We start from the raw sequence: 16,279 nt of genomic DNA on the forward strand, positions 1-16,279 counted from the left end.
AGTTTTGGAGTAGTTCTACAAGGCAGCTTTTTTTTTTTCCTTTATAGGTGGTCTAAGATCGATTTAATTCAGGAACTACATCAGTCCTCCATTATTTTTGAAAACAAATCCACTGCAATTCTCAAGATCTAGAGTTAGGGTGGTATGGTTCAGTTGCAGTTGGACTTAATGATCATGAAGGCCTTTTCCAACCTGAACATATCTATGATTTTACCTCACCTGTCCTTCCAAACTAGATAAGCTGTATCTAGCTTTGACAGGCCTTTGACCAAACTGTTTTGATGACCTGTCATTTTTCCCTTTCACGTAATCTGTGTATGTGCCTCACCACACCTGCCAGTGTGATGCAACTGAATGTGCAGGAGTTACCTTATCCAAAAACGTTTACCTTAACAAAAACAACCCATTGTGACTAAGTTTCAAATGATAGAACTGTAGCCAGAAGCTATTCTAGTTGTAAGAATTGGCCTTTTCTCCTGGTAACAAACAGCTAATTTTGTTGTTTTACAAGAGGAGATGCTTGCCCTTTTCCTTACACAAGGCATGGTGTTTGTTAGTGGAGTTACAGAATAATGCTATATTCAGTTAAATAAGCAGCTGTTCAATCCTTTCTCTGAACAAAAACCCGCTGTTGGGGAAACTGTTGTATTAGTTCGTCTACTTACATTCCCAGTAAGATTTTCACAGTCAAGGCAGCCAGGATAATGAACTGAAAGAAAAGAGCAAAATGAGACAAAAATTGCTGGCATTGCACTAGCTTTTCCAACAGAATATCTACAGTGGATGGGAGGAGAAATAAGGAAAGCTGCTTTTCCTCCACCTTGGGACTTGTGAGGAAGTCACTGAAATGCCGGGCTTGACCCTGACATTTACTTTTGGCTAGTGAGGAAACTGCAAGCAGTGGTACAAAACAAAAACAAAACAAAACAAAAGAACACCACAGATGTTTTCTCTCACGGTGAATTGCTCTCAGATCGCTCCGATTTCCTTTCTGTTCAGCAACAATTGTGTCCTGTTGTGAAGCAAGTCAGACACCTAGTGTCTGGTTCAAATTCATTCTTTGGGTAAAAGTGTAATTTGCAGGCTAAGCATGCTCAGAGTTTCTGCTTGACCCCGAGGGAATACTGCAATCTGAAGTATACCACATAGTGACTTCTAAAGAAATAAAAGCTCATTTTGGTAATCTGATAGTAAATGCAAATCAGAGCCTTGCGAAAATATAGTGATGTAAAAAGTTACACAACTGTCAGTGCTTAGAGTAGCAGTATAATTGTAAGGAAAAAGCATTGCGTTTGACAAAGTGTTGTATCTTTTTAAGTAAGCAATAACTGATAGTTTGAGGATATGGCTTAATTTCTGGTTCCTTAAGGAGTATTTAATATTATCCTCTTGCACATCTAGTTTCTTATCAGGATATTTTGCGAGAATTTTTTGTATCTCAGATGCTCTATGTTTTCTCATACTAAAAAAGCATTTCATGCTCAACTTGAGCACATATCCAACTACATTCAAACATGTTGAAATCTTGGTGATGACAGTGCAGCTGTTTAGATTGACAAGAGTGTACATAATGCATTTGGGATTGTATTCTTCACCCAGTTCTTCAGGTTACGTAGAGAGCTTTGTAAGGAGGTGAGTGTGGTAAACTGTATTAATTATAAAAAGTGATTAAAAATATAAAAAGTAATTACAAGTAGAGTTTCCATTTTACCATGCCATCTTTTGAATAAGGAAAGATCATGTAGACAAATGATGTGTTGAGATATGCTAGATAGTTTCACTGAGGAACTTAAAAAAACAGGGAGAGGGAAAAAATCAGCTTGGCATGTACATCATTATGATACACTGGATCTGGTCACCATTGACAGAATGAATGTTATAGGCTGGATATAGAAAACATACAGGGAAAGGTTGACATTTGGAGTCCATAAAGGTGATCATCTTACTCAGTAGAACAGATTGTAGTACAGTTCTAAAGGCTCTTTGATCATGGAATAAGACAAAATAGAATGGTTCAGTTGGAAATGACCTTTGAAGATTCTGAAGTCCAACTGCCTGGGCACTTCAAGGATAACCAAAAGTTACAGCTTGCTACTGAAGGCATTATCTGAATGCTTCTCTAACACTGAGTGGCAAGAGGCATCAACTGCCTTTCTGGGAAGCTGAGCATTTCTTGCCCCAAATCTTTAATATGTCAGACTGGATATGGGAGAGAACTTGCAATCTGTGGGGAAAAAAAAAACAACAAAGAAAAAACCCACCCAACATGCAAAAAACGTTACTTATTTTTAAAGCACTTGTCAGATTTGTGTATGTGAGTAAATAGGAATTGGGATGATTGATTTCATTATTCTATCCTGAAATTTCTGTGAAATGCAAACATGTAGGACTTGTCCCTATAAAATTTAATCAAGCCTGGGTTTTGTTGTCAGTGTGATTTGAAATGTGACAGAGTAGTCTTGGAGAATCTCCCTGCATCTGTGTTTGTCTGCAAATAAGAGAATTGCTGTAGGCTGATTAAATCCCTAGGAAGGTTGACTTGGAGTTGCACACCATTTACAGTCTCACACCATTATGGGTGAGATTTGAGCCATCACACAGTCCTTTTAAAACCCCAGGTCATTTTGTTGCACACCCTGGTATCTTTAGTGGTATTTAAATTTCCCAATTTGTATCTAATACTATTTAGCTGAAGTTAATAAAAATCATGCATTGAGTTTAAATTTGTTTATACCAGAACCTATGTATAACTAGCTTGTTACAGAGAGAAGCATAAGCTTTATGGGGAGTGACTGAGGGAGCTGAGATTGTTTAGTCTGAAGAAGAGGAGGCTTGGGATGACATTATTGCTCTCAAGGGAGGTTGTGGTGAGGTGTGAGTCACCCTCTTCTGTTTGACTAGCAGTAAGACTTGAGGGAATGGCCTCAAGTTGTTCCAGTGGACATTCAGGTTGGACGTTAGGAAACACTACTTCTTTGAGAGAGTGTTCAGGTGCTGAAATGGGCTGCTCAGGGAGGTGTTCAAGAAATGTGTAGATGTTGTACTGAGGGACACAGTTTAGTGGGAAATATTGGTGATAGGTGGACAGATGGACTGGATGATCTTGGAGGTCTTTTCAAACCTTGCTGATTCTATGACTATGAATTCAATGAACCTTTGCCTCATATGTACTTCCATGTCAGATATTGTTTTTCTGACTGCCCTTCAGCTGCTATTGGTGGTGCTGCAATAAAATGTAATGGAATATTGGTGGAAAGATTCAGCCTGCACTGCCATACGACCACTATCTCTCTGATATTGTGGGCCAACAGAATAAAATAGAATAAAATAGGAGGCATTACTTTCAGAGCAGCTCTTGTGTATATAATGGTAGAACTGTTGATTATGGGTCTCCTTATATTCCTGTAAAACAACTCATTATGCTCAAAGATTTAGCTTTCAGATTTCATGTCAACACATCTTTATTGGTGATCTTCTCTTGCCCTTTTGGAAATAAGTGAATTGCATGTTTCCACCAAAAGTTTTGTAAGAGTAATGCTGAAATGTTAAATATCTGATGCTACATCTCAGTGTCAAAAAGAAGCAGACAATCTATCTCTCTGACTACATTATGCATGCTAAAAACAAAAATCAAGTACAATTTCACATTTTCTAACCTGACCTGGGAAGAAAATAAATGTCAACAGTTGCTTCAAGAAAAAAATCTTATTTTTTAAAGAGTCAGCAATACGTCTTCTCTATGTCAGTGACCAAGAATGTTCTGGCTATGGTTTATTATTATTATTATTATCATTACTATGTATACATATGTATATTATGAATATGTTCACAGAATATATTAATTTAAGCCCATCTAACTTCTTATCTTTAGATAATGCATTCCTTCAACTAGGAAGTGTCAAGATTAAAGATCCCTGAAACTTTTGGACTGTAACTCATTAAGTGGATGTCTGATATTAATGGAATTTCCTAACTTATTTTCTTATTATAATTGGTAGGGTTAGGTGGTGACAAAGTGTGCTGTCTGGTTACTTAATTGCTTTGTTCTCTCTTCCCTGGAGAGAATGATTGTTGCTATGTCCTATTTTTGGATAGGACTTTACTGTATTATGCAAGCAATATTAGAGAAAAAAATTGCAGTAAATCCTAAAGGGAATTTTAAGTTGATATGGGGTAGTTAATTCAAAATCAAATATTATTTTTCCCAGCAACTCTAAATAAGAAAACAAATGGTAATATATATATATATATACTTCTAAGATGAATTATTCAGTGTTGTTGTGAAAGCTATTTGCAAGGCATTCAAATGTGATAACTCATTGGTAGAATGTAGCCAGAATTGCCTCACTTTTCTACCAGCTCTGAATTAATGATTATATAATGACATATTGAAATTCACTTTGTGCCTGAATTGACTTAAGTGATCTAACGTATTCCTGCGTTGTTTAAGGAAAATGGATGGTGTTTTCTTCTCTACCTCTTCATGTAATGTAGACAAACTATTTCTGTGGAAATCTAAATGTATAGCTCTTCAATTAATGTTGAAGACATGATGAATGTGCTATGGATGTCGAAATATTTTTTGCTGTTTAAAAACTATTCTGGTTCATTACAGCTTGGTATCTTTACAGTCTCTTTCTCAATTAGTTAAAATCACACTACTTGTGTAAATCAAAAGGTAGAGGTGCCAAACCATACAGGATCTCAGCTGCTTGCAGGTGGCTTGTCTCTGCAGGGTCAAAGCAGATGAAGGGTTGGGCAGTACCCCTCAGTTTTACTTGAAGCATCCTCTCTATAGGCATTTACTACCACCTTTCAGATCATCCACTGGTCACTGAAAAGAGAGTATATGGTTTACTGTATTTCACTACTAGGAAATAGCTTTCAGTACATACAGGAATAAAATAAGTTGACTGTGATATGTTGTCATACATCATCATTTTAAAGAATTATCCTTACCAGTGGAGTTAGCTGGTATTTCAGGTTCTCAACTGTTACTTCATAATGCGTTAAATGAGAAGAGCAGGCTGGAGTTTTTTAAGTTGCCAACGGACAGTACCCACACCTATGTATGTGAAATGCATAAATTCAAGAAGAAATAAAGCTTGTAGGCATAAAAAAATAAATAAATGACAACAACAAAAAAAAAAACTGCTCAAACCTTAATAGGCTCTGGACTGATTTAGGGATTCATCTGCATGGTGTTTCTGTAGGAAACAATGTAGCAATAGGAACAAGATGCTAAGGTGCTTCATGTTGAGTTTAATGTCTTCAGAGAAACTTATATGTGCAGGAGGTGAAATTGCTCACACATCCAGAAAAGATCACGGGGTACCCAGCCAAGCACAGTATAAAGTTCTGAAGATAAGCAATTTCAGAAAAGCAGATCTTCCTCTGCACATTCAGGATGTGTAGTCATAGTGAGATTAAGGTTTTGCTTCCTTTAGAAATCTTAATGTACTAGATTGAACTATAACAACCATGTAAAATATCAACTCTTGCATATTTGGCAATAGGGAAGTGCAATTTAAGTGGAATTTGGTTGAGATGTATTAGAAAGTTTGTTAGCTCCTGTAAAATATTCAGTCGATTAACAGCCAGCATTTTTATTTTAGAGAATTTTCTTCTAAAAGCAAAATCACTCAACATCTACCATCAATAATGGCAGAAGTAAATGTAGATTTTGCATAAAAGAGGAACTGAAATAGGATAGTATTGAAATGATGCAGTGTAACTCTGGGTCTTGCTAACTTTGCTTCTGCCTTTCTTGGCAGGACTTGTGCTGAATCTGCTTTCCAAGCGATGCAGCATTTACTTGCTTGTTCTGCCTGTTATATAACCATTTCATAAGTTTGGGTAACTGTGATTCTTCCAGCAAGTTGTCTTTTTCCCGCTCCTGATGTGCATTAATTGAAGTGAAAAAGCCAACTACCTCAAATGATTTTTGGCCTCCCTTGTGACTGATGCGTTTTTCAGTTCCACTTCTGTTAGTATCATGGAATCATTAAGGTTGGAAGAGATCACTGAGGTCATCTCATCCAGCCATCAAAGTGCTGCTGTACTTGTCATAGTATTACCCCACTGAGTTCCATTTCTTTGATCATAAACCTACCCATTCAAAACCCTCTTGCAAATTCCCTTAAGGTGGGACAATGTCCTGTTTGCACTTTGCTTCCCAGCAGGTTTTAGCAAAGGAGGAATATGCTCTACCTGCTCCCAGGCTGCGCAGGGAATAGAGGACACTTGTGTGGGCTCATCTTAAATGGGGCTGCCATGAGTCGGGGTGGCTGGCAATTCTCCTGTACTGAAATGAATCTGGAGAAATGAGATTTGTCCTGCTGGTACAGGATGATAGGCTGCTTATTAATAAAGAGCAAGCTATCGGGATGCATAGACTTTTCTTGTGTGTGCTTCTCTTTCCCACAGTAGGCAGCTAACAGCTGACAAGCCATCGATAGCCGCCCTTTCCTGAGTCAGACTTGGCCATTTTCCCAGTGAGTCTCCCACGTGGCATGCTTGGACAGACGCTCTGGGCAGGCAGAGAAGGGAGGGAGGGAGGGGAATGGTACACACCGCTCTCAGCTCTGGAGTTATAGCTTCAAATGAGAGGAGGATTTCAAAAGGGTAAAATAAAACAAAAGCAAAACACAACAAACAAATGCTTCAAGGATTGGACCAGTTTCATTAATATCACTGGAAGTGTTTTGTGGTTTTTTTTTTTTTTTTTCAAGGATCAACGCTTGAAACTATAGAACAGAGGGACCAAGGTCTGTTCCTTACTGTTTTCCAGGACCAGTGTAGCTGTGTGCACGTAGCTTGCCACATATCCCAGATCAAGACCTGAGCAGGCACTGCGGAAACCCAATTGTTGCTGGAGGAACTTCCCCAGGCAGCTGCACTTGTTTTCATTGGTATGGCTTAGCCCCTCCCAGCTGGACCAGTGGGGAGCGAAATGGGAGTCAGGCTCTTAAAGTTAGTCCAGAAATTCGCAGAGTTACAGATGTCTCCACTTACCCTTCCTATTTTTGTACAAGTTCTCCAGAAATGTTGTAATCTTGTTGTCACTCTGAGAACAAAAGAACTTTTGCAACTAGTTATCTACCTTAGAGAAGAGCTGCAATACTTAGCAAATGCTGCAGAGCTGGAAGAACAGCTTCGTGGAAATACAGCTCCTCAGCTAAGAGAGTTAAAAGCATTTTGCACTATTATTTTTTTCTATAGGAAGTTACTCCTTCCCCAGACTGCAAGCTTGGGAAAGCTGAACTTAAGGTGGTTTCTTTAATCAAGCTTTGTTTTAATTTTGGGTAACGCTGAGACTGTCTTGCAATGTCAGCTGTGATAATTGAACTGGATAAACTTTCTTCAGATGAGAGTGAGAGCAAAAAGGATTCCAAGTCAGACTTTAAGGAAGGCAGATTGAATGAATTCTGTGCCGGGTATCATGGGTTTCAACTTCACTGCTCACATTCTGCACCAGCTGGTAAGCCTGCATTTATATCAACTGTTTCCTTAGCTCTATGCCTCTGTTTATTTACTCATGTAACGTGTTGTGGGTCGAGTATGAAACTGATGAGAAACTCAGGAGACTTTGCTGTCACGTATAGGCAAGCTAAAGTCATTTTCTCTGCAGGTAAAGGGAAAAACGTACAGCTGATTCTTTACTAATATATTCAGCGTCTTCTGAGTACTCTAGTGAGAGCCCAAGTGACTGTTTGCTTTGCATCACCTGGATGGTGAGCTGTCTGTGTGAGATAAGGTGGCTCTGAAGTCAGGGCATCCCCATAGCTGCACTGCCATGACACATACAAGGTGTGGATATAAGCTGTGTCCTCTAGTGCTTAGCACCATGCCTTCTTCTTTCCTCTGGGATGTTTTGTCGCACCAGGCTTTGTAAAGAGGGAACTGCATATGTTGTAACACTCTTCCATGACCTGTGTGATCCATTTATAGCTTTCATTTTGTGGTAGGTTATAATGTAGGCTAGAGTAGTGATAGCAAGAACAGACACTCCAAAACACCAGTTAAACATGCACCCTGAATTTCCCTGAGATGTCAGTCATGGAGACATACAGTGGTTGCCTTGGGTTTGCTAACATTACTGCAGCTGACCAGTGCAATCTCACTTTCCTCCTTAAAGCTTCCTTAAAACAGTGAATGGTCGTACATTTAGCAAATACCTTTTAAGAATGACTACTCTGATCACTTGTGGGACAACATCATATTTTGTGACTTGAACGGTTCCCAAGGGATAATCTGAGTTTTATTGTGTTTTCGTTTGTTTATGAGCACTGGAACAAAGGGCAGGGAAGGAAAATGAACAGTATCTGAACATAAGCAATGCTATATCCTGTGACAGAACAACTTGTAGTCGAAGGCTGCATCTTAGGCTTAGCTGAAGTAGATGACTATTTAAATAACTGATGTCTTCAACAAACTTTCTGATGTCTATGACAAGCTTAAATTATAAATTCAGACCATACACAAGGAAATGGGCAGATGGTTAGGATGTCGTGCTATTTATTCTCAAGCTAGAAGAATATCTTATGGTTTTCCTACTAGATTTATTTATTTATTTAAATTCTTGTAAAGCCTTCAATTAACTTAGGATTTTCAGTAGAATAAATTCTGGAAGTTTGGCATATCTTTGCAAGCTCAGGAACTGTGTGCCTGTCTGTTCCCTGGGGTCCTGTATCCTAACTCAAAAGTTACCACTCCTATTCCAAAGAAGCTTTGTTTAAGGACTTATGTCTATGCTAGGTGATGTACTTAGCTACTTTCCCTTAGTGCCCTACTAATCTGCTCTAGCCTATCCCATCACTCAATTGCAAAATGAAATTCCAATCTAAGCTGCATATTGTTTGTGAAACTATTACATTTGGTTCTGCAGGAGAGAGACTGGAAAAAAATATCAAATCTCTTTATGGGAATCCTCTTTTTGGAAATAAGTGCTCCTTGTTAAAATAATGATTCTTTGCAAATACTTTCGTTGCAAACAGGAACAGGCCTATTGATTGCCTTTGAGTTATATGTACTTCTTTGTTTTGTTTTTGCATCATAGGAAGGATCAGATAAATGCTGATACTTTTATTTCTATGAATGGTGATTTAAATCAAGTGCAGCTTGATGTCTGCTCTTCATACTTTACCCAGTGTTTACTGGTTTAGCTGAAGTCTGAATGAAACAGAATAAACAAGACCTGTTCAGCTTCCACATGGCGCTTTCTAAAAAGAAATTCTACTTGCTCAGCCATAAAATATAAACAGCTTTTGATTATTAAATAGAATCCTCTTTCTTCAAGAATAGGCAATTTTCAAGCAATCGTGTTCCATAGGCGAATGAAAGAGCTATACAAAAAAATTAGAGTAGTGTAAATCTAGAAAAAGGATTGGAATAATGCCCTTCTCTGCTGTTCATTTTTGTGTTATGAGAAGTTCTTAAATAATTTATCATGCTTATTTGTACTTAGATTCTTTTGTTTACAAAACAGAATTCACTACAGAGGCATTGTCACTTGAGAGAAAGCATTTTCCTGTTCTACCCAGGGTTTAATTCTGAACATAATGCTCAACAGTGCAAAGGCAGAAGTGAATGCTTTGACAATGTTAAGTGGTATCCTGAAATAGTATGATGTTCTATGAATGGGAAATGGAAACGTCATTAGAAGACCTGATGTCTATTCAGAGTTACTGGGGCATGAAAACATTAACAACATCTTGTTCCTGCTTTAACCAAAGTTGTAGCAATGGGATATAAACGTTAAATTACTTTTCTACTTCTCTCTTCTTAGATAGGTTTGTTTATATTATTTCCTGACTTACTGTGCCATCACTCAGTCTTTAGTACTGATGTCAGTACTAATCCTGATGCCTTTTTATTTGGGGTCTGCAAGTTTGTCAGAATATATTGCTGCAATACGCTAGAATATGAACTACAGCGCTGTTAAATTAATAGTCTGTATATCCTGATTTTTCTATGCTTTGTATAAATATTTGGGGTTGATCACTTGCAGTGTAATATTGAGACAGTTTCAAAAGAGAAAATCTTGAAACCCGTGACTGACTTTGTTTTACAAAACACCCCGCAAATAGATGAATGACCAGTGTTGGTTCCCATGGTGCTCAGGATAGCTGGATTCTGGGTGAGCACTGGAATGGAGTAGTGATACTTGGAGACACAGAGGATGATGTTGGGGCTGATGGTTTTTAAAGGTGCCAAACAGTCTTGGGAAAGAAATGAAGCTTATTTTTTTATTTAAACACTGTCTATTCTGTGAATAATTTGATTTGAATCCATGGTAGTGTGAATGTTAGTGTCACAGCTACAACTGATTGTCTTCAGCAATTGCAAATGAACGCTATTTAAGATACAGGAACACAGGGCATGAGCTCTTGCATTTGGCAGGACAGAACTTATTCCAGGACCTGGTGTATTCACAATTCAGACTTCTCACAAGAAGCCAAGCTATTCTGAATATTCTTGATGTAAATATTTGTGCAGACTTAGAAATTATCTCTGATAGACGATGCTCTGTTTCATCTCTTGTTATCCTAGAAAAGACCAAGAACATTCAACCTACAACCTTTATCTCTTTATCTTTGTTTTATGACTCTAATACAAAAGCACGTTCAAACATTTCTCCACAGATGTTCTAGTGCTCCTGAAGGTAGCTTTGTCCCTTTTTATTTTTTTACTTAAAAAAAAACAAACAAACCTGAAGTCTTAGTACCATAACTGGCAAAGGCTGGATCTGAGTACAGCACTTGGACTCTCCTGAAATGGAATGTTATTGATCATGTTACTTTAATTCAGTGAGTACTGAGAACTCTTCAAGCAACTTCTGGCAGAAATCTTCAGGCAAGAAAGAACAAAGTGTTAAGGCCAGGACAGATATTTTTCTGCCATTCTTCTGGAATTTTCTTCCAATCAGTGTTCTTAGGAAGGGATGTGAAACTATCTTATTTTCCAGAAGCTATTTTTACTACTGGTTTGCTTTTTTGTTACAAATATCCCAAATGCTTTACGCAGACGTAGAAGGATCAAAATGGAGTATCAAACTCAGAGAATCTTAGAAGGATTGCACTTGAAAAATAAAGAACACATTCTTGCATAATTCTTTGGATAATTCAGATGGCACAAGAAAACCACAGCTGGGCTAATAAGGAGCTCAGGGAAAGGAAAATGAGAGTTACTGGGTAGAGATACTACAACTGAGTAAACACTTTCAGGTGTTTAGTTAATATTTTTGTGACCAAGACCACCCATGGAGTCGGTGTGTATATGTTGTAGCAAATGTTTTAGTGAAGTTTAAGGGCAGAATAGCTTTTGAGAGTTGGAAAAGCAGTGGGAATTTTTTCAACTTCCCTACAGTTATTTGTCTCTTTTTTCCTTTCCAAGATGGTTGGAAGAGGCAGCAGCAGGCTGAGCTGAATGTTTGCTGCCATGTCTCTTGGTAACCCACCTGGACAGCCTCTTGCTTTTTTCTGACATCAGCTGAAACTAGAATGCAAATTCATGGACTATTGTTTCTGAACGGAGCATTTTCTTTAATGAAATGGAAATCATTAACAAGAATGTTATGGGGTGAAAAATCAAAAATATTCTGTTTCTTTTTTGGTTGCAAAGTCCTGTGTGAACTTCATTCCTGTGCCTCCACATCTCTTGTCTGAATAGATGTCTGTCTTTGCTGAAATTTCACAGTGATCATTAGCGAAAATCTGCTAAACCAATGTCTCTTATTTCTGAAATTTAGAAGGTATTTTCTGAATGAGATTTTTTTTCATTCCCTTTATTTATGGTTTGGAAAGTGTTATGTTTGCATTGTGGTGTCTGGAGAACTGATAAGTAGAACTGATAAACTGGAGCTTTCTGCATAAATCACCTCTACCACACCACCTATTTGCCTCAATGACTTGAAGTAGGATTACATAGTAAAAACAAGAAGAGTGCAGACACCATTCAAGAACACTGTGTCTAGTAGTTACAGTGCGGTTGAAGGAATTAAAACTCACCGTCTTAAAATGTTTTCTTTATGTAGCTGCAGCGCAGTGCAGAATCAGAGCTCAAAACAGCTACATTATCCCGATTTTTGAAACCATCTAAGTGTCTATGTGAAGTAAACAAATCTAACAAACTAAGGATTGCAAATAGCTTAGGTAGTATTTCTCTGTATTTTCTTCTTTTCCTGCTATTCACCAAAAGGTCAAGGAATATGGTTTTCCTTCATTTCAAGAAGCAGCTGAGATCTTGTTAGACCAATATTCAGAAATGACCCTCATACTTGTGCCATACTCAGCCTGCGCTTAGCTGAAAGCCATCAAGAAACAAGGAATTCAGTGATACAAGTAGCTCTACAAGTTATTAGTCTCCTAACTGTAGTGTAGCAACACGCATTCCATTATTTCTGATGGACAACACAATAATTATACATCTTTTTTCAATGTTATCTTGAATTCTAAGTGTGCCTTGGAGGCAGAGTTTGTGATGTCCTTGTCACTAAGTAACATGCTGTTATTTTCCAAGGGAAATAACCCTCATACAGTGACTGAAAGTGGAGAAAAAACAGGGGGGAAAAATTGTCTGTGTATTCACGGAGACTGGGACTTGAGGTTATGAAGTATATCATCAGTAGAGCTTATAGGCATCAGTGTTTTCTGCTACTCATTCTACAGATGTACTAGACGTACACCTGAAAGACGGTTCTCTTTGGCACTGCCCTCTGTGCTAAAAAGTTCATTAATAACATACAAAATAAGGCTGTAGCTAATGAATAATTGAGAGATCACATAGAGGTTGAGTGCACTAAGGCATTCACCTCTGCCCCTGTGGGTCATGATTTTGATCTTCATGGAGTTAAAATAAATGCAAAGAAATCTGGATATAGAAACTTAATTTCTCTCAAGGGCATCATTTCTCTTCTGTACTCTTCCTTCCTCTAATGAGATATTTACTTTCAGTTTGAAGTTGAAACTCTTGAGTAAAGAACGATACTTGAATGATTTATGAGCACGTCTTATTTCCCAAATTCTTTCTGTAGTAACAGTAGCATGTCTACACAAAGAAAGCTGCCCTTACAGATACTATTAAAACTTTCCATCTTGTGAAAGATGAAGTCAATGTTTGCAAGACATTAGTCCAAATTCAATAACAAAGGTCAAAAAAAGGGAGCAACCGTCAAGCCTGAGCAATCTTCCTGTAGCAGTCTGTGCCTCACATCTGTGAAACCTGACCATAGCAATGAAGAGTTTGTTAGCAGAAGTAAGGCTGCATACCTATCTCTTTCCCTTTTAAACAGCGACCTTGTTGAGAAACAGGTGTCCAGTAGGCTACAATATGTAGGATCAAAACACAGATGGGAAGTCACTGAGCTGTTTAAGGTTTCTTAAAAACTGAAATCTGAAATTGTGCTTCTGTGTGCTCTTACAATGACAAAATGTCTTCTTGTTGTCCCAGTTTTTAAAGACCAAGTCTGAAGCTCTTGAGTGTTATATATAAAAAGGATGCAACAATAACTTTGGTATGTAAAGAAGGACGCTTCTCTGGCAATGTAGGATATACTCATCTTCAGTATTAGAACATGATTTACTACAAATTGTGACAGGTATACCTAGGTCAGGTGAAATGAGATGACAAATAATGTCTGTACGTAGTCAAAATGCTTTTGTTTACAATTGATTTCGGTTTCTTACTTTCTCTTTAATCAACTCGCGCTTGGACTTCCATTATGCTATCCTGAATGTATAGAAGTTTTGCTAGATCTTCTGTTACTTCATGTATTTTAATATGTTCTCAGCTAATCAGATTTTTTTTTAAAGAAAACTTTCCAAAAACACTCGTTCAGTAATATTTAGAAAGGATATCATGGGAGAGTTGTATGCAGTTACCTGTGTAGGCAACAGAATGTTATAAATAGAAAGAGTTTTGAGTGGTGCTGGAAGAGGCAAGTGTGCTTTTGCAAGAGTACATAATGAGAGAGAATTTGGCTGCCTACTAGTCTCAATCCTAAGATCCACTGTTGGTAAAATGCTAAATAGGGATGGTAACGTTAAGAGTTGTGTTTGTAATGCAGAAGCATTAGTAATTGTTTAGATTGCTATCATATTTATGCTTCCACTTCTGGGATAGAAATGGAGGAGTTGTTGCTTAAATCGAAGTACACAAATCTCTTGAGCTACTGCAATTATGCCATATTTCTTATGCTATGTATATTTCATAAAAATAATTAGCCTCAGGTTTTTGTTTTAATGTTTTAATGAACATTTTAAGGTCACTGTATTTAAAATACACGCCTTCTGTTCAACATCAAAGAGCTTGCACTCCAATACAGCATCTCAAGAGCCCTCCTTATTTTTCTTCTGTGCTTTTCTTTTGCTCTATAATGCAGTATACTTTGTGAAGACACATATTGTAGTCAGCTACTGATATTTATGTCAGAAAGTTAAAGTTAAGAAGAACGGCAGTAAAATAGGATTTTGTTAACGTGTTCCTAAAGAACTAAGTGATGTGCATTATCGATGAACAGTCCTACCCGAGCTCTAGAGTGCACACTAATTTTCTCAGTGTACCTTCTTGCATAATCAGAAACAAATAATTTTCTCATGTTTTTTGGAAAGAAAATTCTCATCTCTATCAGCAAGCTTTTTGGTTTGGGATTTATTTGTTTGTTTGCTCTCTAGTAGTTGCTTAAAATACTCCTTACCTTTTTTTCTCCTGCTCTTTTCTTTCAAGGATAAGGAATAACAGCTGAAATCATTTTTCAGTCATTATGGATACAAAGCTTTCTCACAAGTATCACAATTAGTATGGCACTGGGACTGTGAATAAGAGGTTAAAATGCATTTCTGCTTTCCCTACCTAGGCATGGATCAGGGTCTAGATACCAGCATTCCCTGAAGTCATTAAAACAACCTAGAGTCTATTCTGCAAATTTTTCTCAGTTTATCTTTGAATATCTTTGCTGTTTATGTTCCAGACGTTTTGATGTTGACATTCCAAAGCTGCTCCTATCTTTCTACATTCAAAAGCTTTCAATTCTGAAAGACTGTATAGTTCTGAAGGAATATGTTTGGATGTAGAAGTTATTTGTTTACTGAATCTCTCCTTCACCTCAGCACTGCGCTGCTGAACCTTAACAGGGATTCTGATGAACCATTTATGTGAACAGCCATCAAAATCCCGTGCTGCTATTTCAGATTTATGCTCAAGATTCCAGCTGTCAGATTCTATTTTGCTTGGGAGTGAGATATATGAGGTCTGCATGGCTTCTCTCCCAGTATTCTTGCAAAGGCAAGCTCCATTAATGCAGCCTTAGAGACAAACTTAATGAATAGAGGCCCTTGGCCTGTAGGCCTTGACAAGCTGAAATGATCCTTTCTATTCAATGCTATTTTGACATGGGATTCTTGCCAGTTATTTTTGGAAAAGCAATTCCTGATGTACGTCAATCAAGTGTATAATTATATTCATCTGTGTTTTCTCTGGTTGATTTTTAACTAATTTGAAAAAATGCACAGACTCTAGAGGCTGTGTCTGAGAAAACAAAATAAGTATTGAAACAGAGAGCCTACTTTTGTTACAACATTTGTGCTGGCTTTTGTGGCCTTGTGGTATGAGATGCTGATGGCCCTGCTCCATCCTGTTGACTAAACATTATATTTCAGGAACAAACAGCAGTAAAAATATCAGTGCTACCCAGAATACAAGTTCTATTTTCTTTCTTTCTGTTAAAAAGCAAGACAAAAGATTGAGTCATTCAGGATTAAGGAACTTTCTGTCTATTTGTGCATGGTCTGTGCCTTTTTCATTTGTTTACGAAAGCTCAAGGAGAAGATAAATCTTCAAATGTCAAGGATCCTTGAAACTTAAGAAAGGAGGAGTTTATTTCAAGTACTGACATCTTGTTCTTGAGAGGGATTTGTCCTTTTTCTCTGATTTTAACTGAATCGTGTAATAAATGTTTTTGTTTTTTTTTCTGTTATTTTCCTTTATTTCTGGAAGAACACAGTCTTGTCATTAGCACACTCTTCTCACACAGGATACATTACTGACATATTGAAAAGGAAATAGAGTGGCATTCAAAGGTGTACAGATAGGTGTCCCATTTATAGACTCAATATCAGCCTCAAATCTTGAAACAGCTTATTTGTTTGCCCTGTTTTCTCTTTGTAGTGTTAGTTATAGTCAACCTAAACTTGAAAAGTACTACTTCTATTTTTAGGAAACCTTGCTTCTTAATCTTGATTTCCTTTAGATTTTTCCTAACTCTGTGGGGAATTGTTAAACT

At 37.5% G+C, this 16,279-nt stretch overlaps 1 protein-coding gene across 1 annotated transcript in view; it reads left to right on the forward strand.

The window, feature by feature from the left end:
- Positions 1-7,326: 7,326 nt before the first annotated feature.
- Positions 7,327-16,279, forward strand: part of ANO3 (anoctamin 3) — a 166,687-nt gene continuing 157,734 nt past the window's right edge. Inside the window, exon 1 of the mRNA XM_065755419.1 lies at positions 7,327-7,480. Coding sequence (XP_065611491.1) covers positions 7,327-7,480 — 154 coding nt within the window. The remainder of the gene's footprint in view (positions 7,481-16,279) is intronic.

The sequence above is a fragment of the Cyrtonyx montezumae genome, unplaced genomic scaffold, assembly GCF_038088225.1.
Source record: "Cyrtonyx montezumae isolate F1298 unplaced genomic scaffold, pur_monq_1.0 scaffold_10, whole genome shotgun sequence".
NCBI lineage: Eukaryota > Metazoa > Chordata > Aves > Galliformes > Odontophoridae > Cyrtonyx > Cyrtonyx montezumae.